Genomic DNA, 26,878 nt, shown 5'->3' on the forward strand with positions numbered 1-26,878 from the left:
CTGAGTGACTGCTCCGTGCCACACGGTGTGCTAGACTTTAGAAACGGAACTACACTGGAGGCAAGCTTGGCACCCAGTGCCTTAAAGAGGATCCAGGCTAGAGAGAAAGTAGGCAGTGCGTGGAGGAAGAAGGCAGTGTAAAAATGATGTAAAAATGGCACAATGGAGAAAATGCAGGCTCAAATAGAACCTGCCAGAAGGAATACTGCATTTAGCGAGAATTAGCGAAGCATAGACACTTCCCATAGCGCAAAAGCTACAAAGCCCTAGTGCAGCTTCTCCCCTGGCACAAGAGCTTCCGGAACAGTTAGCCTGTGGCTGTGTGGCAGACTTCCAGCCAGTAGGAAGGGGAGCAGAAGCAACACATCACTTCCAGGCCTTGTCCACAAAAGTTTCTCCACAGCTTCACTCCCTTCTGGAGTCTGGAGACTCCGCTGCTTTTGCACAATGTTGTCTCTTAGGTGACTAAACAGAATGGTTCCTGACACCTTTATCTTTTTCTTTCTCTACTGATAAGGAAACAAGAAGCTTCTATTGTAGTTATTTTAGCTTCTATCAGTTTTTTTCAATTTTTTTTTTTTTTACATCTGCCAGAATGATCCTGATTTATGTATAAGGATTGAAGGATGTGAAGAAATTGCCCAAGAGAAGAAATGCGTGTTCATCTCCTCCCTGGACGTCTGGCCCTTGTCTGTTCAACTCTGTACCTTTCTGACATGTCACAGTCAGTCAGTCACTCAATAAATACTCAGTGAAAAGTACAGCCATGAGATGTCACAGAAACAATCTTACCTTTGTGTGTGTGCACGCGTGCGCTTTGTGTGTATGTGTGTGTGTGTGTGTGTTTGTGTGTGTGTGTGTGTGTGTACATATGTGAGTAGATACTCTTCCTGGAGTGTGCACACATCGAGGCCAGAGGTGGACAGTGGAGGCCTTCCTCTGTGGCTCTCTGGTTTATTTTGGGGGTCAGCATCTCTCACTGAATCAGGAGCTTACTGTTATCTAGCCTGGCTGGGGAGCAAGGCCCCCGGGAATCCTCTGTGTCGGCTGAAGCACTAGGGACATAGGCACAGGCCCCGGAGCTCAGCTTGCACATGGATGCTGGGTATACAGACTCAGGTCCTTAAACATATGCACCAAGCTCTTTAACCAGGAAACCGGCCCACTAGCCCCGCATTTCTGTTTTGTTTTGTTTTGTTCTTGGTTTCAGGTTGACAGTGAATATAAATAACTGCTTGTTTGCGCTTTGTGCATGTAATTCAGCCTAGCCATTTCTCTCTGGACCCAAAACTGTTCGCTGTATACAGAGCACCAATAGATTGACCTCTGGTAATGAGGCCTTTATTTTATAACTTTAGCTGAGAAATTGGCACGCGTGTGTGATTTTGCAGCCTTACGGACACTAATGGTACACATCCTGCGATGGTGACCATGTTCTCTCTGCCACCTTTATGCCTTGAAAGTGAGTTACCTGTAAACATGGACATAGCCCTTGCATCTTCTCTGCAATGCCTCTTTAAACTATGCTGTGTGTCTGCCTTATTCAATGCCATCAGACCAAGTTTAAATTAGCACGGCATTTCATAAATGGTTTGAAGGATTAATTTTGTTATTGCCACCTCATTCTTTACATAGCCCAATGACATAATTATTATGATTATTACATTAACATTTATACACAACATTATCTATTAATAGATCTAATGCTAGATTCTGAGTGAGCTTTATTAATTACTGCATCAATACCTCTGAGTGACCGTGAAATTAAGGTGTCATGTTATTAATTTAATACACAGTGTATAGACACGTACTGCTGGAGCATGCTAATGAAAAACGGTTCAATATTAAGGTATTCCCATTATATACCAGGCATTTTCAAAATCTTGCAAGCATAATTCTGAACACAAATCCTAACTTTGATAACATCACATACTAGCAGCATCTAGACAGCAACAAAAATATATAAATAACTGCACGAGATGTCATGTCAATACAAGTGAGAGAGCAGTAACTTCGCTCAGCAATAGGGAAGGTGGAATGGGGTAACAGAAGAGATTCTTACAGCTGAAACTGGAAGAGACGTTCATCCCGGGAAAGAGGAGGCACATCATACCGGAAGAGATGTTCACCCCGGGAAAGAGGAGGCACATCACACCGGAAGAGACGTTCACCCCGGGAAAGAGGAGGCACATCACACTGGAAGAGACGCTCACCCCGGGAAAGAGGAGGCACATCACACTGGAAGAGACGTTCACCCCGGGAAAGAGGAGGCACATCACACTGGAAGAGACGTTCACCCCGGGAAAGAGGAGGCACATCACACTGGAAGAGACGCTCACCCCGGGAAAGAGGAGGCACATCACACTGGAAGAGACGCTCACCCCAGGAAAGAGGAGGCACATCACACTGGAAGAGACGCTCACCCCGGGAAAGAGGAGGCACATCACACTGGAAGAGACGTTCACCCCGGGAAAGAGGAGGCACATCACACTGGAAGAGACGCTCACCCCAGGAAAGAGGAGGCACATCACACTGGAAGAGACGCTCACCCCGGGAAAGAGGAGGCACATCACACTGGAAGAGATGTTCACCCCGGGAAAGAGGAGGCACATCACATGCATTCACGTGGAGAGCGGAGTGGTTTTCAGGAGGAATCTCCATATCTGAATGTAGGCACCTGGACCTCAGCTCCTCCCCCATAAAAATAAATAAATATCCATATCAATAAGTGTAAACCCAACAGCATCATGAGAAACAGAAGAGCTACTGGAATCTGTCCCCTCACGTGGCTAAGAGTGAAAGAACCCCCCAAAACCTGTCAGTGCCAGTGATGCTGGCAAGTCTAACTATCGGGGAGTTTTGTACCTTGCTTCTTATAAGTAACCTGAAATCTCACAGTCATCTTCCCAGAAGACTCCAGGGTATGTATTGTTAGTAGATTTGAAAACAGAACTACAGTCTGAATGTAGAGCACTCACTGTACAGGTCAGAAGCCCCTGCACTGTACTTCCTAGGAGGCCCAAAGCATTGCACTGCTCCGCCTCAGCATATGTCCTCCTCAGGGACCCACCTAGACTTCAGACTGTCAGATCTGCTGCTGTCCTGCACTTTAGCAGTCGGGTGTTGTAGTCAAATGGGAAGGAACGGAGGGCCTCACTCTCAAGAAACAGGAGACCAGGGTGCTTCTCCTGTGAGACAGGAGCACCTAGGAGGAAAGCAGCTCAGCCGAGGAACTGCCTCCAACAGATTAGCCTGCGGGCATGGCTGTGGGGCATTTTCTTGATTGCTAACTGATGCATGAGGGCCCAGCCCCACTGTTGGCAGTGCCATCCATGGCCAGGTGGCAAAAGAAAAAGAGCTGATTGGGCCAAGGGGAGCAAGTCAGTAAGCAGCATCCATTCTGGGTCTCTGCTTCCTGCCTCTGGGTCCTGTCTTGAGTCCCTCCCTTGGCTTCCCAAGATGGAGGACTATAAGCTCTAAGCCAAATTAACTCCTTCCTGCCCTACTTCTTTTTGATCAGTGATCTGCCACAGTAACAGAGACGTAAACTAGCCCAGTAGTGACACAGCATTATGCCAGCTTAAAAATAGGCATTGCATATACCTGTGCAATAATGAACTCAAATGCATCAAGAAACCTAAATGTAAGGCCTGACATTGAAATGAAGAAATTGTCATTATGCCAATAACAGCAACAGATTCTGAATCAGATCTCCAAAGCAAAGAAGAGACAACACATGGCGAAGGGTTATGTCAAAGCAAAATGATTCTTACAGCAAAGGAAACAATCAGCGGAGTCCAGAGGCCACCTACAGACTGGGAAGTCTGTTTATTAGCTGTTCGCCCGGCAGAGCGGGAGGTTTAACATCCGGAACATATGAAGACCCAAAAAGAAACCTAAGATGACACAGTTTTAAAATGAACTCCTGTGGGTGCATCTCAAATGAATAAATGTAAATAGACAATAAAGAAACAAAAAGACACTAATTAATAACATCAGCCAGTAGGGAGTGAGAATCAGATCAAAGCTATTGTTGAATCCCATTTCACTCCAGTTACAGCAGCTATTACCAAATTAACTGGAAGGGGGGCACATGGGCGGAGGCGATAACTCCATTGGTAAACATTTGTACAGTAATTACCACGAGAAGCTGGGTCCAATGACCAGTATCCATATTAAAAACAAACAAATAACCACAAAAGAACAAACAAACACTGGGAAAGCGAAGGTGCACAGATCCGTGGAGCTCACCGGCCAGCTAGCCTAGTCTACTGAGTGAGCCCCAGGTGCCGGTGAGAGACTAGGAAGAAGGGTCTGTTGATGGCATGCAATTGTGAAGGTGTGAGGAGTTGAGTCTGAATCTGAAAAGCTACCATAAAAATCCAAGGCAGAGCACAAGTATGTTATTTCTGGACTCGTAGAAAGAGATGCAAGATGGAGACAGGGGAGAATCCTGGAAGTTCCTAGAACACATAGCCTAGTGTGCGTGGTGAAAAAACAGCAAAGGCACTGCCTCACACAAAGTGGAAAGTGAGGACCGATACCCAAGGTTGTCTCTGACCTCCACAAGTGTACCATGGCATGCCCATGCTCTCATTAATATACACGAATGCACACACACACACACACACACACACACACATGGACATGCACAGCAGTATTCCTCTCTTCTCCTATTCTCTCTTATGTGGAAACAAACTACAACCTAAAAGTGAAATCATTGCACCCGGGGGCTGGGAAGCGTGTGGAGCACTGGCGAATGGATGGGTATGATTGACGCATGCTGTGTGCATGCCTAGAGATTTACCAAATCCCATGAAGTCATATGTCAATCTGTGTTAATTGTTTTTAAAATACCACAAGTGGCTAGTACATTTTGGGAAAAAAAATCACTAGTATGTCGTTCTAAAGGTTTGGAATTTGTTCTGTGAAAGGACTTGTCCTCTGTGTACAGCGTGGAAGCCGGGGGTGGGTGTTGGTTAATTACCCTAACTACTGGGGCGGTACTCCACAGGGACATAAGTAGCCTCCACCATAGAACATGAATGGATGTCTATGACTTAAGAAGTTCTAAATGACATAATAAGCAAGTAGGAAACTCACAGTGAGCGGCAAGTTGGCATAGATCTTAAATTCATGTGTGAGCTATCAGTGACATAAAGGGAGGAGGAACTAGGAACACAAAAATGATGACAGGACTCAGAAATCACACGGCTAGCACGGCAAGCGTTTGAGAAGCCAGGCACAGACAGGATTGAAAAGCCCAAGGAAGAAGAACACTGGGAAACGTAACATTGAAAGGGCAGTGAAACATGGCTCTCAGGAGAGATGTGTGACACTTGACCACAGAGGCTGTAGGAAATGAAGCAGCCATCTTCAACCCCAACTAATACAGCTGTCCTCTCATCAGCCGACAACATTCACGACACTTGTCTGCACATTTTCACGCACCCGACTCTTGCCTGGCTCTTGACATCTGCCTCCATTTCCCTTTCAGACTCAGAACATATCTGTTATCAGTATTTGTTTTCTAGCTGCCTCCTGGGGTTTGCGACAAGTTCTCCAGGAGCCCAGTGCTCTCCAGCAGGTGACACCCTCCCTAAGTTGGGAGCCTCAAAGAGCAGGGAAGTCGCTGTGCTTGAGTCTTAGTCAAAACCCACTTCCTGTCACACTCAGCCATCTCCCCTCCCTGAGGTCATGGCACTCCCCACCATGAGGTGCTTTACCAGGCATTTTGACACCGCAACAAGTAACTAATACACTCCTGATCCAAGTCTTTGCCCTCCGCAACTTTGGCTCTCTGGTCACTAAACTAGAAAGGCTGGTACCCAGTGGGACTGGCTGTAACCTAAGCCACTTAATAAGACTGAAGGCTCTAGCACATGGTGGCTACTACCTAATGCCAGGTATCAGAACCTCAGCCACCCTGCATCTGTGTTTATTCCAGCTTTCTCTTCAGATGAAATAAGCGGCAGCCTCGCACGTGCTGCCTCCTTGCAGTCCAATTCCAAACAACAGCAAAGTCTGACAGCTGCCATTTCAAAACTCAGAGGATACGAGAATTAATAATTTGGTAGTGTGGCGACTGGTCTTGTTTGACAACCTGACCGCATCAGGAATCAACTAAAACCCAATGTCTTGATGACGTGATCTGGAACACGAAGATGAGCATAAATGTAGATGGCTCCCTTTGGTGGCAGCCCAGGTTAAAGGACACTGAAGAAGAAAACTTTGCTTTCTGCCTGCTTGCTCCTTGATGGCATGTTCTCTATGCCAAGGCTTTGGCACTCACTCCTTTCCCACATAGAACCAACTTCTTCAAGAGCCCAGCATAGCCAAAGATCAGCCACGCTCTGTAACCCTCAGCCTCTCGGCTCCAGACTGCAGTGCTGATACATCCTGTCTTGTGGACTAAGCAACGCCCGGAATCTCAGCCTGCCCAGCGTGAGACAGCCATCACCTGCACTGCGCCAACCACACTCATTGTACCAGCTCTGCCCCTTAGAGAGCACTGAATAACGCAGACAGTATCCATGTCCAAACATCCCATGTCAGAATGATGAGTGAAAGGGAAGCTAGTGGGTTAGCTAGCTGTGTAGGAGATCCACTGTAACCACCTCCAGTCTCCTCCTCCTCCCGCCATATTGTGACGGGATCGGAACCATTGGTTGAAGTGTGACTGACAGACTGTGGAGCACAAAATTCCTATCTTTCTATCAGAAGCCTTGATTGTGAAAGGAAGGAATGGCAGGTCTTTTGGGGGCAAACAAAATCTAAATGACTTGTTAATAGGCAGAAATTTGTAGAGAGGTCATCTATAGGTAGGAGGGAGGAAGCTATGCTTGGTTTCTATACCGAGATGGGAGGGGAGGGAATCAGACACAGGAATCACAGCAGCCATGCTGTGGCATTCTTTATGGAGGGTCACACTGAGCAGGGAAGGCTGCAGATGATGATGAAGGAGAAATTAAGAGCTCACTTGCATCAGGCCATATGCTTTCTCTTAGAAGAATGGGTAAGTATGGGTTTCTGCACATAATGGAGGGAGAAGATGGAATTAGAAGCTCACGGGAAACCTGTAAAAAGGCTGTAACAGCCACCATGGGAAATGGCATAGGAAGCTGTGGAGACATGTAAGTGAAAGGGTTGCTAAGCAGGAGCGAGAGCCCCGCTGAGTGAGGGTGGAGCTCATAAACCCATAATGGAGAAAACCAGTGTGTTTGCATGATGCTCAGCTGGCTCAGGCTTCCAGCAGGAGATGGAACGCGTCCAACAGGGCTGATCTGGGAGAGAGAACAGAGCTACAGACAAACTGAAGAGGAGGAGAAGAAGGAGGAGGAGGAGGAGGAAACACTTGACGGTGCAGATGTCAATCCTCTTGATGTCAAGGTCAGGTAGAGAAAAACAAATCGAAACAGTAGTGGGTAAGCAGTGGCCTCAGCTCAGAGAAAGACCCTGACAGAGAAGGTCCTTGAAGGACCACACTGAGCGGGGTGGGATGGGAGAGAGAGCCTTCAGTTTGGCTCATAATTTTCATCTGCGCCTCGACTCTTCCCATCTTCCTGGGACTCCCAAACCACTGCGGCAGAGGACTGTTCAGCGTCCTAATGTATTACCTACTGAGTCTCTGTCACACTGTCATTGTTTTCCAGACTTTGCCAGGTACATTTTCTTTCATTTGAAACCAGAAGTTCAGCCTTTTTTAGCCATTTGTCCATCTCATAGTCTGCTGCCTTGGATGAACTCAAAGAAAGGATTTTTTTTTTTTTTTTTTAGGTTTTTAAAATATACTTGGGGTTTGAGCCACCTCAATTGAGAATATAGTTTATTTACTTTTAAAAATGGGCATAATTAAATTTTTGCACCAAACATTTTGATGACAAAATTAAAAATATAAGGAAGAAAGAGTAGAGCTCAGAGAACCAATAAGCACATGTCAGTAACTAAAAGAGGCCCATGCCTAGTAGGGTGGGCAAGTGCTTTTTCTAACGGTGACTGGGGCTCTCCCATGGTAGATGGGAGCTTAGCGTGCAATGATTCGAGGCTGAATTCATAACCTATGACAGCTAAAGTGAAAAGCACTTGACAGGGTCACATATTTTAAATAAATTTCAATCCCATTGCAGGACAGGATGTGAATCTGAGAGACAAGAGCAGAGAGCAGACAAAGGGAATGCTAGAGCTGTCACTTATGTCTTCCAAACTGAAAGATGTCCCAGGCCCTGCAGTCAAAGCTTAGATGAGCAAGACAGCCCGGTGCTATGAACAGCGTACCCTGTTGTAACAGGCCAGAGGCATGCCTCTGTGGGGAGATGGGGCAAGTGCCTTTCCTTGGAGTGTTATAAAAATAAAAAAATAAAAAAATAAAAAAAGACCGTTCCATCAGTGGATCTTTAGCTGCAATGTTTATAATCCTCAGCGTCTCTTCTATCAAGCAAGCATGCCTTGTCTGCAGGTAGAAAGGACGGGCCTCCTGGAGCAGCAAATAAGATCCCCACAGTCAGAGCAGGGCAACTGCCATCTGTCCTTGGCTTGCCAAGTTGCTTGGCTTAACTCAGATGCGCTGAGGAAGCTGTGCCTTTCCCATGAGCAACTTTGTCTTTTCATACAGTGCAGAGGTTAGCATATGCATAGCATGTGAACACACATGTTAAATGTTATATGTACTGGACGCACATCAATGCTAAGAATGACTCAGGATTAATCCAATAGATAAAGGAACACAGTGGCCACACAGTGATTTTATTTTAGAAGACAAGGGGGGCCTCATGACACAAGAATCCATGTCATTTAACCACTCCATCTCAGGGGCCAAGACAGAAATTATAAATAAACACATAGAATGTTAACTAATTGTTTCTTCTGAGAGACATAGGTATTTACCCCGTAAATGATTCTTAAGGAAGTCAAGCATCTCTAAGTGCACAGTCATTTATGGAAACACAAATGACCACTCTTCACTTCTGCCAAAAAAAAAAAAATGTTTTGGGGGCTACAAATTTTTAACCCCAGGAATGTGAATTAATTAAAAATTAACTGAAGAATAGTGGAATTTAAAATCATTTTCTGTTACACGCCTTAAACCCAAACATAAATTTTTAGATAATATACTACCAGCCCCATAAATATCACCATTATTTTGATGTTATACATTTATGCATATCAACTCACATACTTTATAGTCAACCCAAAATTATGGATATTACATATAATATTTTATAAATGCATCTATTTCACTCTAAGCATTCTCCCATCAAACGTCTACGTATTGTTTCTCAAAGTCCTATATTTTTCTCTGTGAAAGTACAAATGTTATTTACAAGTCTTATTCATTAATCTAGAAAATTAGAAGTAGATCTTTGAAGTCAAACCTACACAAAGGGGCCAAGAAGAACAGCAAAGGTAGAATGAGAATAAGACATCTTATTCCGTTCCATATTCCACTCAGGGACCATCGCTTCAACCTTCTCACAGGTGGGGAGACAACGCTTGAAGCTCAGTGCATTTTATGTCAAGAAGGTTGCAGCTGAGGATCTGGGTTGTAAAATGAGTGGGAAATAATGACTGCAGAACGCACTGATATTCCGCATGCAAATGAGATGGTAATTACTTCCCTGGTCAAGGGCTAAATATAAATGTGTGAATACAGCTGAGTCACTTAGGGTAATGGCTCATCAGAAGCTGGGAGAAATGAGCCGAAGGAGTGTTGAGTGATGCCTCCTGAAATGAAATAAAAATCACTTGGGAACCACTGATCAAGGCTCTCTTGTGTTACTCAGGAGGCTTTGGGGAGAAACTCCGTTTGGTTCAACCTATCTCTGCTCTAGCCCACCAACCCCATCACCACAAAATGTCTGCTCTCAAATTCTGACCTTAAAGATGACTGTCTTGGCTTGTGAACATTTGTAAAGTATGCTGCAGTTTAATTTGCTTATTGTTTGTTTGTTGTTTGAGACCTGGTCTCACTATGTAGCTCTGGCTGTCCTGGAGCTCACTCTATGGACCAGGCTGGTCTTGAACTCACACGTGCACCACCACATCCAGCTGTGCCAATGTTTGTTTCTTACGTATTGTAAATAAGACTGGCCAGAGGGAAACAGTGGCGCAGAGGCTTCTTGCCCAGACTGACCTGTGGAGTATTAGTAAAGTCGTCCTGTTAGCTTCGCACCCAGAATCTGATGATTAAGCAGCCGTTATAATTCATCCATGGTCCTAAACCACATTTGTTGTTTTTCAATTTTCTATTGCTAAAATATATACAGGCTTACCTTCCTCAAATCTACTTAGAGTTGGGACAGTTTTATGTTTGTTGGATAATCACATAACTAGCTCAAAACACTAATATGGCCCCCTCCAGAAGAATGGAAAACGCTGCAGTGATTAGCTCATTGCCTCCTGAACACTGCTCGTAAAGCTCATCTCACAGATTGCTTTGTGATGTCCCACCGTGATTTGGCGGAAAGTTCTCAGTGCTAACGGTGAGCCGCAATGATCTTCCCCCGTTTGCTCTGATGAATAATCATTTTTATCCCACAGAAGTAGAAGGTTCCAATTTATTCTAAAAGATTTCATATTAGCCTCATGTAACAGCTTTCAATAGTGATATTTTGGTTCTATGATCCACAGTCAAGTCTGAAAGCCACAGTAGTAGCTAAATTCTTTTGAAGATATTTTGGAATTGCTTCTGACCCCTGGTGTTAAGTAATAAAGGAGTTGAAGGAGGAGAAAGTGTAAAATTAGTATCAAGTCTCAGACAACTGGAAAAGTAGAAATGAGATTCCATTTGAAAGAAATAACAGGCCTGGGGACTTGGTGGCCAAAGCACCTGTATACCTCCATTTCCAATCCAAAAGCAGAATTCCTCTTGGACATGCACACAAATGTACATACATAGTTTTATGGTGGCAAATTCAAAAAAATTTGATGACATCTGTGTTCTATTCCTGTTCCAATGTGAAGTTAATACAAATAAATGAACAGAGTTTTAAATTTACCTCTTCCCCAGAGACCACAGTCATATCTAGCCTCATATTTTAACCAGTCTTTATATTCAGAATTATATGGAATATTTAAGACAGTATATGCATGTGACCATTATCATGAATGCAGGGACAGTGTGTGGATCCCAGGAACAGACTGACTATGGATATGTGTTGGATGCCAAGGGGCTTACTGTCTATAAAAGGAAATAGAAGAGAAATTAAATGAAGAAAAGTTGGTAGGGAAGGCAAGCCAACTAAATCTAGCACTTTGGGGCAAACGCTGCATTACGGACCCACATTATAACTAAGCAAAGATATCTTAGTGCTAAGGTTGAGAAGGCACAAGGAAGGGACACTCATATCTGTCTACAAGGAGTGTGCTCTGACTGCTGGATTTACACACGACAGAGCAAGGCCTGGAACTCCCCTTTCTGGCCTGCATTTTGTCCTTTGCTGAAATGAATGTCGCTTTATTCCCCTTTGGCCAGAGGCAAAAAGGCCAAGAACCTCAGAAAACACCAAGGCTATCATTTTGGAAATGCAAGTGGTGTTTTGTTTGTTTGGCTTTTTTTTTTTTTTTCTGATAAATTTGTTCTAAAAATGGGTTTAAAATCTTACTCATGTGTAATTGTGAGGCAGAAGATTGTGGTAGACAGCAAATTTCCAGGAGACCCTGGAGTAAAGGCCCAGAGAAGCCAGTACTGCAAGATAGATTGGAAAAGCCTAGATGGGGTGTAGTGAGATTTGGGGTTTCTTTAAAAAACACAGAAGTATTATGTGAATGTGTTTTTGTTTTAATCCCAGGTGTGGCCTATATGGCTAACTATGATTTGCCAAGTGCTCTAGGAGGAGGGTCATTTTGCAAACTGAGGACAGTTTATGTTTGGAATTCTGGGGACTCTTATAAATGCCAGAGTCCTGAGAGGGACCGGAAGTGCTCTGAAGAGCTATTCAACTCCCCCTGCTCGGGCAGTTTTGCTATGGTTTGTCAAATTGATATCCTGTCTGTGAAGACTAAATTTGCCCCAAGGAACTCAGCACCCCTAATCAGCAGGAAGTAGTTTAAAGAGAACTGCACCCCTTTTCTCCTCTAACCGGCTTTCTCTCCTATCTAGGGTTGGGGGATTTGAAGGGATGATATATGGAGGTAGGAAAAAGAAGCGAATAAACTGGCCAAAGTCCTGCTACAGTGGGGCCACAGCCACTTACAAAGAGGCACCCTAGCGTTCATAAGGACGGTCTGTGGTTCACTGTAATACTAAAACTCACATCCCTGGGTGGTTATTTAAGATGCTGTTGAGAAGCTGGCTGCAGTGGCGCACGCCTGTAAGCCCAGCACTAGGGGAGGCAGAAGCAGGTGGATCTCTGTGAGTTCAAGGCCAGCCTGGTCTACAGAGCGAGTCTACAAAGGATACACAGGGAAACCGTGTCTCAAAAAAAGAAGCAAACAAAACAAACAAAAAAGACACTGTTGCGATATGCAATGCACTGGCTGTATGCAAAGCTGCCTCTACTAGACAAAGTATGCACTAGACAGAGGAAGTGAGCCCCAAAGCTCCACACAGCACAAAACACTCAAAAGGCCTGAGCGTTGGTATGCGCTTGACGCACTGCAGCTGTCGAGGAAATGTTGCCTTCTCCCTCTCCTGAAGAGAACCCTTCTCTAATGCCTAGTTTGACCTTCTGCTGAGCCCTGGTTTCTCTGTCCATCTCCTTGTTCTAGGACACAAGTAACCAGAGCCCCTCCAAGGATGCCCACAGAACTCAAGGTCCCCAGTCTCTACTCTGTTACCAACATCTATTATCAATAACCCTCCTTAAGACCGAGGATGATTTGCATCCCATAGAAAGGAGAAAGAGGGCACCCTACATCCTGCGAAACACACTACAAAAATCTTAGACTAGGATTTTTGAGTCCTCCGATGATGATCTGTTACGCTGTTGAGCCAAATGCTACTTAGATTTGTCAAGGCTTCCTCAAAGGTCTACCCACTTCCTGTCACTGCCAGTCCTCATTCTCCATGACAGCTTTATTAGGAAGAAAGAGATGAAACTATCCCAAAATGTACCTGAGCTACGAATCTTACTGAGGAAAACTTCCTCGTGTGAATATTCTCCATCAAACTAGCTAAGCACTACTGCCCTCACCCCACACTTCAATAAGTTTGGGGGATTTGCAGCAACTACCTATTATATTTTAATTATTCTGTTATTCTGCGCATTTGGGTGTTTTGTCTATGTATATATGTCTGTGCGCCACATACAGGCCTAGTGTCCACAGAGTCCACAAGAGGACATTGGATTCCCTGGAACTGAAGCCATAGATAATTGCAAACTGCCATGAGTCTTGTGGGAATTGAACCCAGATCCTCTGGAAGAACAATGAATGCTCTTAACCACTGAGCCGTCTCCCAGCCACACAGCAGTTATCTTCATGTTAAAATCTTAACTGTCCCACGCGCAATAGTGCCACTGCCACAACTACCACAGAACAATTGCTTAGAAGCAGCAATTGCTGTCCTACAATTCTGTAGATCGGGATTCCTGGGGGGAGGGAGGGGTTCACTGAACTGAAATCAAGATGTTGGAAAGCTGCGTTCCTCCCTGGGGCTCCAGAGAAGAACCTGCTTCTTTGCATCTCAGGTGTTGGCAACTTCCAGTTCCCTAAAGTCAAAGCTATCCTCTCCACTCAGCACAAAGTCATTCCCATTCCTTGGCGCATGGCTCCACCTCTTCCACCTCTTCCACGCCTCTGACCTGCTCCTCAGTTTCTTTTTAGACTGTTAAGAATTAGTGTGAAGGAACTCAGTGTGGGGCAGGAAGGGACCTGGAGGCAGGAACTGGAGCAGAGGCCACCGAGAGGCGTTGCTTACTGGTTTGCTCGCCGTGGCTTGCTCAGCCTTGTTTCTTACAGAAAGCAGACCCCTAGCCCAGGAGCCTCCCACATCAATCAGCCATAAGATAATGCCCCATGAACTTGCCCACAGACCCATCTGGTAGAGAATTTTATCAGTTGAGGTCACCTCTTCCCAAATGAGTCTAGATTGTGGCTAATCGACACCAAACTTGCCAGTGCAAATTTTAACAGTCACAGAGAGATCTCACCCATCCCTCCTAAGTGTACTGGGGCTCTTACTGCCCTTGTCTTCAGATATAGTTGTTCTTGCTGTGAAATATACAAATAAATTTTCCTAAATACAGAGGCAACAGCACAACATTCTTGGCCTTTGGGTCTATTTTCTGTCCGTGTGTTATAACTTCCGTTTTCTGGTGATTAGAAAAACATCGTAAGCCAGGTTTTATATTGCTAACAAGTGGATAATGAATAAACAAATGATGCTTATAATTTTACATTTTGAATATGCATGTGTATTTCAGTCGATATCTGTTTATCTGTTTGCACTCTGTAAGTAAATGTAGCGTGCTCTCTTGAAAAGTTTAGCAAATCCATTCTACTTACCAAACTATTCCCTGAGCCCCAGAGCCAATCGGCTTCAGGTTCTGGTAGCGCTTGAGAACTGTGAAGGTTGAGTCTCCTACTTCCACACTGTAGAACTGGTTGTCTACTTTGCTTTTGCTCATGTTGTAATGTTTGGCAATATATGACACATCCACGTGTTTGTCGAATCCCTGTCAAGAGGGACAATGAAACGTGAGACAAGAGCAGTAGCAAGACGTTAATGGATACAGAAAAGTCTTTTTGTTTTAAATAAAAATTTTTTATTTATTTTTGTTTGAGAAGTCTTTTTTTTTTTTTCAAATATCTGGCCATCTATCATCTAGCCTAGCTCGCTCACATAAGAAAAAATAATCTGTATTAGTCCCTGCCAGTTTATTTGAAATAAATGAACCTTAAAATGCCAACAAATGTTTTCTTATTATTAAAATGCTTAAGGCCTGGGAATATAGGTCATATAATCTAGTGACCCAACAACAGAACAACCAAAATCTGTTTCAAACAGAGACAGTGAGATTTGGTCATGTGGTCATTTCATCCCTCTTGGTAAGCAAATACGGAAGATACTGTGGCTTCAGTGTACCTCAGACACTTGAGGATTCAGGAAAATGGGGGAGATGTTCACTGGTCATAAGAAGGAAGATGGAGAGGCTCTCTGTAGTCCTTTCCTCAGCATTGCTGAGGCCACAAACTAACATGCAGGTTCAACTCTTACTAATGACATAAATTTGAATTGGATACAGTTGACTTCATTTTCTCACTAATATCCAAATTACTACTATGTTTATAGAGTGCTGAAAATACTAAATAAGCATTTAATTCCATGGCATTCTACTGAGGGTGTTTAGATTTTACATATATTGGCTATTGCATTGCCTGCTTATCTACGGAGAAGTTCATCTGTCACCCGTATTTGGTAATTAAAGAGCAATCTGTATTAATCACATGTGTGCTGGTCACACATGTGCACCAACCATGTTAGTCACGTGTGCATACTAATCACATGTGTATGCTTATTACACGTGTATAATAATCGCTTGCACTAGACTTCATATTCCAGACCCCTAACTCCATAGAGCCACCACTCTCCATTTGTAGGCTCTGTGGTGGTTTCTAGCTGTAACCTCCATTTTCCCACGGGAGTTGACCAACCTGCTGGAAATATGCTCTCACCACTTCAACACGAATTCAAGAAAATTTAATAATTCATACAAGTTATTTTTTAGGCTTACCTAACCTATGTAATGCTATGGCTGCTTGGTCCAATACTGAGGACATGCATACTATGGGCTAGCGCTGGCAAGGCAGTAAGTCAAGATAAAGTCGCAACTTAGAATGAAGATGGTTAAATACAGACGGTGCATTCTATAGAGGAACAAAGTAAATATTCTGGTAATAAATAGGAAGCAACTTATGGTCTGTACAGTGTTATAATCAATTCATTCAAATACTATGTATAAAACAATAAATACATACCAAGTCACTGGTATAATTTTTTATTTTTATGTTTAATTAGCATATGTTAATTATACATAATAATAGATTTTGCTGTGATATTTTCTTGCATGTGCATAAGCATTTTGGTCATGCTCACTCCATTACCCTCTCTTGTCCTTCTCTCACCTCTGTGAACCATCTTTGTTTTCCCATCTAGCCACCCTTCTCGTTTCAAGTCTTTCATGTGTGACCCCAGTGAATTTCACTAGGGTTGTCTATAAACATCATCAGTGAGAGTGGCTACACCCTTGAAGAAAATGTCTCTTTCTCTCTCCCCATCAACCATTATCTGTGCATAAATCCCCAGGGAGAGGTGAAGCCCCATGTGTTCCTCCTGCATCCATGACAAGCTGCTGGCAGGCCAGAATTTGTGTGAGGTCTTGTACAGGTAACCAGGAGTTCAAGAGTTCAAAAGTGCGTCATACCCAGAAGCTAGCACACAACACTGCTCCGCTTATTCTCCTGGAGTTTACAGCCCATTTCCATGTTCTCTGAGCATTGGAGACCATGGTTCAGATGCCTCGTTCATAGATGAGCATTCAACGGTTATTTGTTCTGTTTTTTGATCAGTTCTCTCTGCACCCAGCACTACAGAAGCTTCTCTGGCCAGAGCTGATAGCAGCACTAGTCTACGGGCATACACATTGTTATTTAGGAGGAAATTTGACAGGGACATCATACCCAGTTAGCAAAACAACAGCACTAGCTTCCCACTAGGGCCTAAAACCTCCCCAACCATGGGCTTTTGACTGGGCTTAGTATGAGACATAATTTCCCTCCTGTGTGGTTGGCATCAAATCCAACCAGAAAGCCATTGGTCACCTCCATAACAGACTTACCTCTATTGCCCCAATGGGCTCATAAAGCTTTGCTAGTCAGTGTCATTACACACAGGGCCACATATAACTAGACATTTTTATGACAATTCCCCTCTGGCAGTCATCATCACACCTTCTGGACTGTGCAGGCTAGCCAGCAGGAAGAAAATTTCCATCCCAGGTCAAGCTTGAGTTTCCTATGTCCTATGACTAAAGCATGTGACACCCTCAGCAATGGGACCTTACCAACTAGTTAATCATGAGCAACCGAGAGCAGTGACAATTGCCTGTGGTGTGCTGGGAGCTTGGGGGCCCTCTAATAAGAGAGAGAAACAATTCTTTAATGGATACGGCTTGCAGGGGGAAACAGTGAGATCGGAGAAGTTTAAATAGAGGAAAGGGACAGACATGTGGGAGAAAACGCCCTGTGAATTAAAGTTGGTAATGTTTAAGTGGATGTTTGATTTGTGTCTTCTTGAGCTAATATCCATGGACTTCCTCCTCACCAGTTCTTTGATGTGTACATGCAGAACACTGGTTGAGCTTCATAAAACACAGTCTTATACACACACAGTAGAGCTTTGTATTTGGGCATCAGTATGTATACTAGAAACACACACACACACACACACACACACACACACACACCCCACATACATAGACAACACACACATATATTCATATACATATAGACAAACACAGAGATATAGGCCTCTCTCTCTCTCTCTCTCTCTCTCTCTCTCTCTCTCTCTCTCTCTCTCTCTCTCTCTCACACACACACACACACACACACACACACACACACACACACACACACACCCCGGAGCTCATTTTCCTATTTTTGCGATAAGACTTCCACTTAACTGAAACCAGTAACAGCCTTCTTAACGAAATGTTCAATTCCCTAACACATTTTCTAAAACACTCACCGGTCACTCCAGAGCATTTGATTTCTCACAATGAGACTGAAATCATCGCAATACATCTTGTGAATTTACACACACACACACACACACACATGCACACATGCACACACACACACACACACACATGCACACACATGCACACACACACATACACACACATGCACACACACATACACACACAGAGACACATACACACACACACATACACACACACACACATGCACACACGCACACACATTTCCCTTTTAGTGTCTTCTTTACACCTAGATTTGAGTTAGATTCTAGTAAATCTAGGAGTTAGAGAACACCTCCTAGAAAACCCTTCAGACAGTTGGAAAGAGTCTATAGTAATTATTTAAGCAGTAAATAATAGTATTGGATTTTTATTGGGTTAATAAAAAGCAAGCAAAAATTCTGTGGTGACTGGTTTTGTAAGGAGCCTCCTCCAACTCTCACTTATGTCCTATTTGTTAACCCAAACTGTATTTGGGGAAGTTCTGGATGCATCTAATACAGGATGTTTCTTTTTAGCCCATGCCATAGCCCTTGCCCATCACCATGAAGTCCAACATAGACTTTTCTCCACGTGAAATGTGCCCATGAAAATGTGCATCAAAAACAATGGAGAAAATATCTTCTAGTTTACGGTTTCATATTTTATGACCTCAGAACACAGGACAAGATAGCTGTGCTGCTTCAGACACAGGAAGAAAATAGGATGGAGTCCGTTTTGAGAAGGCACGACTGGCTGTGTTACTTGTGTTTCTGATGCTGCAAACGCTTTATGTTGTTAGCTCACAGTTAAAGGGTTTGGTCCATTGTGTGGCAGAGGATGAAGGCAGCTGGTCACAGAGAGACTGTGGATGCTAAGATTCAGCTCCCTTCCTCCATCTTAGCCCAGGCAATGGTGCTGCACACCACCGAATTGGCACTTCCCTCAATCACACTGCCCAACAGTTTGCAGGAGAGATTCTGAAGTTTTAAGGCGTGTCTACAGAGACTGCTAGAATTACAGTACTGTGGAGGTACTGGGATGTTAAAGGTCCAAATCTTAATTTATATTGGTAATTTCATTGGTTCCCCAGAACAGCCATTCCTTGCCCACCTCTGTGTTCAGCTTAACGTCCTGTGACTAAGTTAAAAACCTCTGGGACATAGTGCCTTAGCAGACCACTAGCTTCCACCAACTGCAAACCAAGCATGCCGTCAGAGTACACCTACAGTAAAGCTTCCCCTGTCTTGCTGTACCCACCTCTGATGTGCCCACCAATGGATTTTAAACTTGACTTGATTCATGGCTCTCTTTGTTCTGTAGAACCATATAACTTCATGAAACTGGTTCCCATGTTGAAACAGGGAATTTGGGATACCCTAAATCTGTGTTCCTGGACCATGATCACTCAAAATGGCCCCAGGGGGGAAAAAACACCTTTCATTACCTTCAAGATGAGAGATGTGGTTTTGTGCTGACAATTATTGGGCCCAATGTGGAGCTCCAAGAATGATCCACTTTTCACTGGAGGACTCAGCCAATCTAAATGAACCCGTAGAATCAGCACCATCTGTTGGTGTTTCATCAGGCAGATTATTGGTGAGTTCTTTCTGGGGCTCAAAACCTCTCTGGGTTTGGTCAACAGTCCATTTGTTTATTCCTATCTAGCTAATTGAGAATCTTATTTCAATTTAGTTGATTTGGGGAGGGGGGACGGGTCTGCTTTTAAGTATTTGTTTTAAGGCATCTAGTTTTGCTTGCTTTTCATGCATTTTGGTCTAGACTTTGTGTTTGGTTAGTTTTGTTTTTGTTTTTTTGGGTTTTGTTTTTGTTTTTTTTTTTTTTGTTTTTCTATAAAGGCATCAGGAACTTTGAAGGCATCTTTATTTTTGTTTGGTTTGGTTTTTTTGAAATATTTTTATTTATTATCATTTGAGCTTCGTCTCCTGACACTCCTCCTCATACGTATAATTATGTATTTTATTAAGTCTCCTGTGACCTTGCCAAGACTTTGGCATAGAAATTTTTATGAGTGCCTAATAATAAAGATGCCAGAGGTGACAGACACTTTTCTCCCACACAAAAATGTGGAAATGTCATGGGAAATACCTCATGGTATGCAACTGCCTCATAGGAGAACTCAGCTAACACACCCTGCTCCTGGGTCAGAAGGAAGTCCATTGGGATTAGTCACTCAGTGTCTTGAGAACATTCATGTTTGCAAAAATGCACAGGTTAACCTTGAGACCCAATAGGATAACACGGTCTCAGGGGAAAACTGAGAAAGTTGCTCCCCAAAGCAGCACATAAAACTGACTCAAAATATATTCACTAGCTGACATCAACAGCAATTTTTCAGGAGAAAAGAAAGTGTGTGTGTGTGTGTGTGTGGTGTGTGTGTGTGTGTGTGTGTGTGTGTGTGTGTGTGTGTGAAGTGGAAAGGGGGCAATGAAAGAAGAGAAAAGATATTAAAACAGAGATGAATGTACGAGTTATGAAATACATTAATGTCTGTGTGTGGAACAAGGTTTCTAAAAGGGAGGAAATGTTTAGAGAGAAACCTCCATCCATATTCTAGCCAGCTTTCTGTTTGATAATTACTGGCTAACTTGTGAGTTTTGAAAAATGAGGAGATCTAAAGATAATCTAAAACATTTACTACTGCCTCCAACCTGTCTTTTCTTTCCCATTTAATGCAGTCCTAGGTAATAAAAAATGTAAAACTCACAAATAGACAGCCCACTTTAATTAAAATAAAAAATGATCTGTAAAGAAACAAATCAATAAAATTGGTATTTCACAACAATAGTTAAAGTAGATCTTAAAACAAAAATTAATTTACAATTTTAGAGTTTCTATAAGCTAAGAGAAAAATCTAAAATAACTACCACTCATAGTTGTCAAACCTTGCTTCTTTATCTCCTGCCTACTTCCTGCTTTTCCTTGAGCTGCTTTCCTTTAAACTCTTATGCTGGTAGTAAAGTACCTTTTCTTTTTTAATTTTTTTTATTAATTTATTCTTGTTACATCTCAATGTTTATCCCATCCCTTGTATCCTCCCATTCCTCCCCCCCCCCCCCATTTTCCCATTATTCCCCTCCCCTATGACTGTTCCTGAGGGGGATTACGTCCCCCTGTATATGCTCATAGGGTATCAAGTCTCTTCTTGGCTACATGCTGTTCTTCCTCTGAGTGCCACCAGGTCTCCCCCTCCAGGGGACATGGTCAAATGTGAGGCACCAGAGTACGTGAGAAAGTCATATCACACTCTCCACTCAACTGTGGAGAATACTACCTTTTTAAATACAGACTAGTCATAAAATTCCTTTCAGTCTTAAAGTCAAAAATCTCGGTTTGACCTAAGTCAGGCCCTACAGTTTAGGTGATGCCTCAGGCCATTGAAGACACCAGATGAAGGCAGCATTCCTGGAGGTTTATCCTGTGACTCGTCATCAAGAATTGTCTTGAGTTTCCCTGCCTGTCATTTGACTGATCAATTGCTTCTGTCTGTCTAGTCGGAAACACACTAAATGGTTGAATGCTGCTGATACCACGTTGTTGGTCTTAAGCCTTCATTGTCCTTTGCTCAGATGTAATACCCTGGGTTTCAGGAGCATGCTCTCCTTGACCTCACTGAGGAAGACTGTCCTACACTGCTGCCAACAAACAGCACCCGAGCAAGGCACACTGGGGGTTAAAAGCCCTTACAGGTGGAGTTTCCTCAGTTTTGAGCTGAAAGTAACATGGAGCCAGGGTCAGTTCTGCACTTGCTATCTGTGAAAGCCTGAGCATGCCTTTTTATTCTTTCAGTCATTTATTATTTATATCCTATGCAGTTCCATAACGGAATGTACAGCTCGCCCTGGAGGCCACAGGAAGGAACAATGAATCCTTTAAATCCAGTTTTAAGCACAAATGACAAATGCAGTGTGCCGAATGCTGACAGGTGTGCCATAGGACTTTAAGTTATGAGTACACACCACCTTGAGCACAAAACTTAATGTCATGCTCTGGAAAGCCGAGGGAAAAACTAACGGTAGACACGACAAAACCGCGGCGAGTGGCAAGTTTGGATCCATTTATCAAACAAATCTACCAAAACGAGTTAGAGGAAAGATAATATTTCTCTAGTGCTTAACTTCGGGGAGAATAGATCCCATAGTTTTTTGCATAATTAGCCTGGAATCAAACAACAGTCTAGAATTATTACCAGAGACACAGAATTACGTTTCACATTTCTTGCTTGATATGAACTCTAGAGGGGCAGGGAATACAGGTAGAGTAATATTATTGATGCTCTTTGATGTAATTAAATACTTTTAAAAGTTTATACTCAAAACAAACAAAGGAGCTTCCCAGAGCCATGAGCCAACTGGCTCAGACTAGTATTTCGAGGGAATGTGAATTAAATTCACCCAATTTGAGATCATTTTTACAGAATAGCTCAGCTATAATATAATTTAGGATAGTGAGGTGGGTTTCTGGGAATGAGGTGAGATACGGGACTACACCTTAGGAAGTTCAGGGAAACCACACATAACAGGCCAGCTACCACAAATGCACTTTTCATTTCTTTGTACCTGGAGTCTGGAGACGCTGCCTGTTAAACAATTTCCGAGTTGAACACAACCCTGCGTCAGCAGAGAAAGCTCCATTTCCCAAGGCCGCCACAAAATGTGAAGGGCTTGGCTTCATTCTCAGTAAAATGCTTATTGAGTGCATGCTGTGTGCTATACACTGTTAAAAAGCCCTGTAGCCGGCAAATCAACCCACTCGGTAGAAAATGCCGGGTGCAGTCACTTTCAGCAAATTAGCCAGTGTGTACACGACTCTTCTGATGTTGTCATTTGCACTTTAAACACTATCTGCCCAACGTCCTGGCTCCACTTTTGACACAAACGAAGTCAGCAATGTATCTTACAAGTTATACTGAAAGATGGGTCTTTCCCATGATGTCATCGCAAGGCCATCATAGAAAGCCAACAGACCCCACTAACCAGGCCACTTCTTGGGGCAAGGAGGCATGCACTCACTCCGTCTTAAATCTGAATCAAACCATCTATCTGTGAGTTTTTAAAGGAGAGATTATGAGGGGACGATGCTTAATAAAATGTCATTAGGTTTTGTTTTGTTGAGGGCACGCTTTGCCATTGTTTCTTGATGTGTAATTCTCTGAGGACAGGTCTATTCTGGCATCTGTTTAATTTAAATGCTAGTGGCCCAGTGATGTTACTCTGTGGAACCAATAGATTATAACAAATTAACAGGACAGCAAGAACTGTTTTTCTTTCAAGATTTATCTGTTTATGAATATGAGGGCTCTATTTACGTGCATGTCTGCAGGACAGAAGAGGGCATCAGATCCCATTATAGATGGTTGTGAGCCACCATGTGGATGCTATGAATCTAACTCAGGACCTCTGGTAGTGCTAGTGCTCTTAACCCCTGAGCCATCTCTCCAGTCCCTAACAAAAACTCTTAACCCTTCACTTCCATCACATTTAACCATCATTTTCTGCTATATGAAAAGGCATTTGAAGTCATCAATGGTAGCACAGGTGGCCTCTGCCTGCTCTGCCTCTTTGTTACAAGTACTGCATGGAGCTTTCTGGGTGCTGGGTTAATACTATTCCAAGAACTGAGTGACTAATAAATCATAATGTAAAAATTAGTATTCTCTGGGGACTGGAGAGATGGCTCAGCAGTTAAGTGCACTGTCAGCTCTTCCAGAGGTCCTGAGTTCAATTCCCAGCAACCAATGGTGGCTCACAATGATCTGTAATGGAATCTGATTCCCTCTTCTGGTGTGCATGAAAATAAAGCACTCATAGACATAAAATAAATTAGCAAATATTTAAAAGAAAAATAATTAGTATTCTCATTTTACGAGGAAGAAATTGTAGACATAACTTTCACTAACGGTAGTGTCATAGCCGAGCATCTAACTATCTATCGGCTTCAGAGTCCCACCACGAGACCTTGGGTGGCCACATGATATCCCCGGCCTCTGTCTCCTTACACACAGAAGGAAAGAAATAGTCTACTTTTCATCAGTGGGGTATTTACATGAGACAGTCTGTGTGACTTTCCTAGTTATTATGCATTTCTAGACCATGATAGCAAAGCTGTGTAACATTTAAGGATATACTTAGAATGTTTTAAACAACATTCATCCAACTCTTGAGCCATACTTAAAGCCAAATACAACGGGGTAGAGGTTTAAAGTCTAGAGAGATATCTGGATTAAAGAGAGTTAAGCAACAAATTCCATCTTCCATTTCCACTTGTGATGTAGGCAGTGCTCCGCTAGCCTGCATGTGTGCTACACTGGGCTTCCCAGCCTGTTACACAGCTGTGCTGGGACCATGTCCGTGCCGACCTATGAGAAATGCCAAGTGTCAGCTAATTGCAGAAGTAGTTTTAAAATAACACACCGCAGGGAGCTAGCAAGATTGCTCAGTGAGCAGTGGCCCTTGTCACCAAGCAAAACCACACTGAGGACAGAGACAAATAACTGCCAACACATTGTCCTCACTCCTCCACATGCATATTGTGACACATGTATAAATGAACATGCATGCACACGCACACACGCCACACAGACACACACGCCACACATGCACAAACACTGAGTAAATAAAATGTGATTTGTAAAGTGTAAAGTGATGTGCCTTGCCTGCTTCTCTTTTTTTTCTCACTGTGGAATCTCAGCTGCTACCACGCAGCATACTAGAAGTTTAAATTCCTGAGATACTTGAAAGACAGGAGCCCATCCTGACATGTACCGAAATCTGCACCCTTCCCAATATGCACTGGGATCTACCACCTTCCCAACATGCACTGGGATCTGCCACCTTCCCAACATGCACTGGGATCTACCACTTTCACAACATGCACTGAGATCTGCCACCTTCCCAACATGCACTGAGATCTGCCACCTTCCCAACATGCACTGGAATCTGCCACCTTCCCAACATGTACTGGAATCTGCCACCTTCCCAACATGTGCTGGGATCTGCCACCTTCCCAACATGTGCTGGGATCTGCCACCTTCCCAACATGCACTGGGATCTACACCAGTCCCAACGTGTACTGGAATCTGCACCATAGGAAAAAAACATTTACTCTGTTAAGTCCTAAAGATCTAGGGTCCCTTATGATTACAGTCCATTTTTATTGGGAAAAACATTTCTTTTTTAATTTTGGTTTCAAGCCACACCACATGGTCTCCAAGGACACCATACCCCTGGTGCTGAGCATGAAATTGCCATATGGAGGATCAGACAGTGATTTCAAAATCAACAGCATTGCCTACGGAGCCAGTACACTGAATTCTGCACCTGTCACTTGACACATCCCCACCTTGTCTGAGATCAAGATGAAAGACGCGTGACCGGGGAAACAACAGCTGGCGTTACATAATTAGGGCAAGAAGAATGTCCAGGACAGTAAAGAACAGCCGATTACTAAGAAACACTAAAAACTGTCTTGCAGTGGGAGTAAAAGAACAGGACAGTGAAGCATCACTGGGGGGAAGGGATGTTTCTGGTGAGTTCACCTGGGATCTGCCAGCATCCTCTGAAGTCTGTCCCTGTGGCTTTGGTTAGGAACATTCAGAGGTTCTCAGTGCTGCATTCAAGAATCTTGAGCCTGGGTCTGTTTTCACATATACAACACACAGAATCATGCAGAGGCCCATGAAAATCTATTTGCAATTTTCATCCATACCTGTATGGCCATGAAAAGGTAGGACTGATGCCTCTGTTAGTAGCTCTTTGTGCTAAAAGACCTTTATTTGCATATCTTCATATCTGTTTTATTATCTGTTTGTCTATTGCTTATGTATTTGATACAGCACTGGGTCCTTGTGTTCCTGGGTGCTAAGGAACATGCACATTCTAGAAACGAAACGTGTTTTACCCTGGGCCACACCCCCAACCCTTCTTTTTAAAGCTTGACACAAGACTCTTGACAGATTACACAAGTAGGCACTGAATTCAAAATGTAACCCAAGATGCTTTCAAAGCTGTCATCTTCCCAGCTTCAGCCTCCCAGGTAGCTGGCATTTTAGAGGTGTGCCACCTTGCCTTGAGTCTCCTGCTGTCGTTTATATGTGTTTTGGAGCTGAGGGTATAGCTCATGATTGGACACACTGGCCTAGAGGGTACAAGTTCCTGAAATCAATGTGGAGCTCCGAAAACCAACCACAAAAATGTTGTCCTAGAGGTGCACAGATGCTTTGACCTTTTTGGAATGTTAGCGATATGTAACCAAATAACATTAACATTTTAGAGAATAGGAACTCCTAAAAATGTAGACTTCGGAATTTAGAACTTGGAATTGAAGTGCTGGTGGGCGCACATGGCCTACTTAAAAATGCAGCCTCGGGCTGGAGAGATGGCTCAACCATTAAGAGCACTGGCTGCTCTTCCAGAGGTCCTGAGTTCAATTCCCAGCAACCACATGACAGCTCACGACTGTCTGTAACTCCAGTTCCAGGGGTTCCAACACCCTCTTGCAGATATACATGCAGGCAAAACACTAACACAAATAAAATAAAATAAATAAGTCATTTTTTAAAAATGTAGCCTCTTTTGGTCATGTCCCCAGCCTTAGGTAGTCATTTTTCAGTTAAACAAAGACTGTAACTTCATTCCCGTTTCCAATGCCTTCTATCACAAGGGTAATAAGCATGAAAATAGTATATCTAAAGTGCAAATAATTACAGATGAACACAATTTAGACTAAAGTGGAATCTGTGTGTTTCATACGTCTTTTAGTGAGCATGGTTACAGAGGAACCATGCACTGAAACCATGGACAGTTCCAGGGAATTTTACAGCACAAAGACAAAAAAAAAAAAAAAAAAAAAAAAAAGCAAACCATGACTTTATTCAGTCTGACTGAAACTTTGAGTATAATTAAACTTACAATGCCAAGGTGCATTTACAAGCAAGTTCAGCTTATTGCACAAGAAGCTAAAATTTGACCTTTTTGTGTTTAAGTAAATGGAGCATGCTTTCCTAATGAAGCAATATGGAACCCTCGCACTCACAAAACTGAATTTTATAACTTGTAGGCCATGTAACAGAGCCTATTATAACAGAAATGGATATCTCATAGTTTATTTGTTTTTTTTTTTTAGAAAAAAATATTCCAGGGTATAGAGCAGAAATGGAGCACTAAATTTACTATAGCCTTATTTCC

The 26,878-nt window shown here is 43.1% G+C and overlaps 1 protein-coding gene across 3 annotated transcripts in view; it reads right to left on the minus strand.

Annotated features, from left to right (window-relative positions):
* Mapk10 (mitogen-activated protein kinase 10) overlaps positions 1–26,878 on the minus strand; it is a 254,254-nt gene that overhangs the window by 91,571 nt on the left and 135,805 nt on the right. For all 3 annotated transcript variants that reach the window (XM_051170140.1, XM_051170141.1, XM_051170142.1), the window contains one exon: positions 14,443–14,612. In XM_051170140.1, coding sequence (XP_051026097.1) covers positions 14,443–14,612 — 170 coding nt within the window. The remainder of the gene's footprint in view (positions 1–14,442; positions 14,613–26,878) is intronic.

Source organism: Acomys russatus, chromosome 28 (genome assembly GCF_903995435.1).
Source record: "Acomys russatus chromosome 28, mAcoRus1.1, whole genome shotgun sequence".
NCBI classification, from domain to species: domain Eukaryota; kingdom Metazoa; phylum Chordata; class Mammalia; order Rodentia; family Muridae; genus Acomys; species Acomys russatus.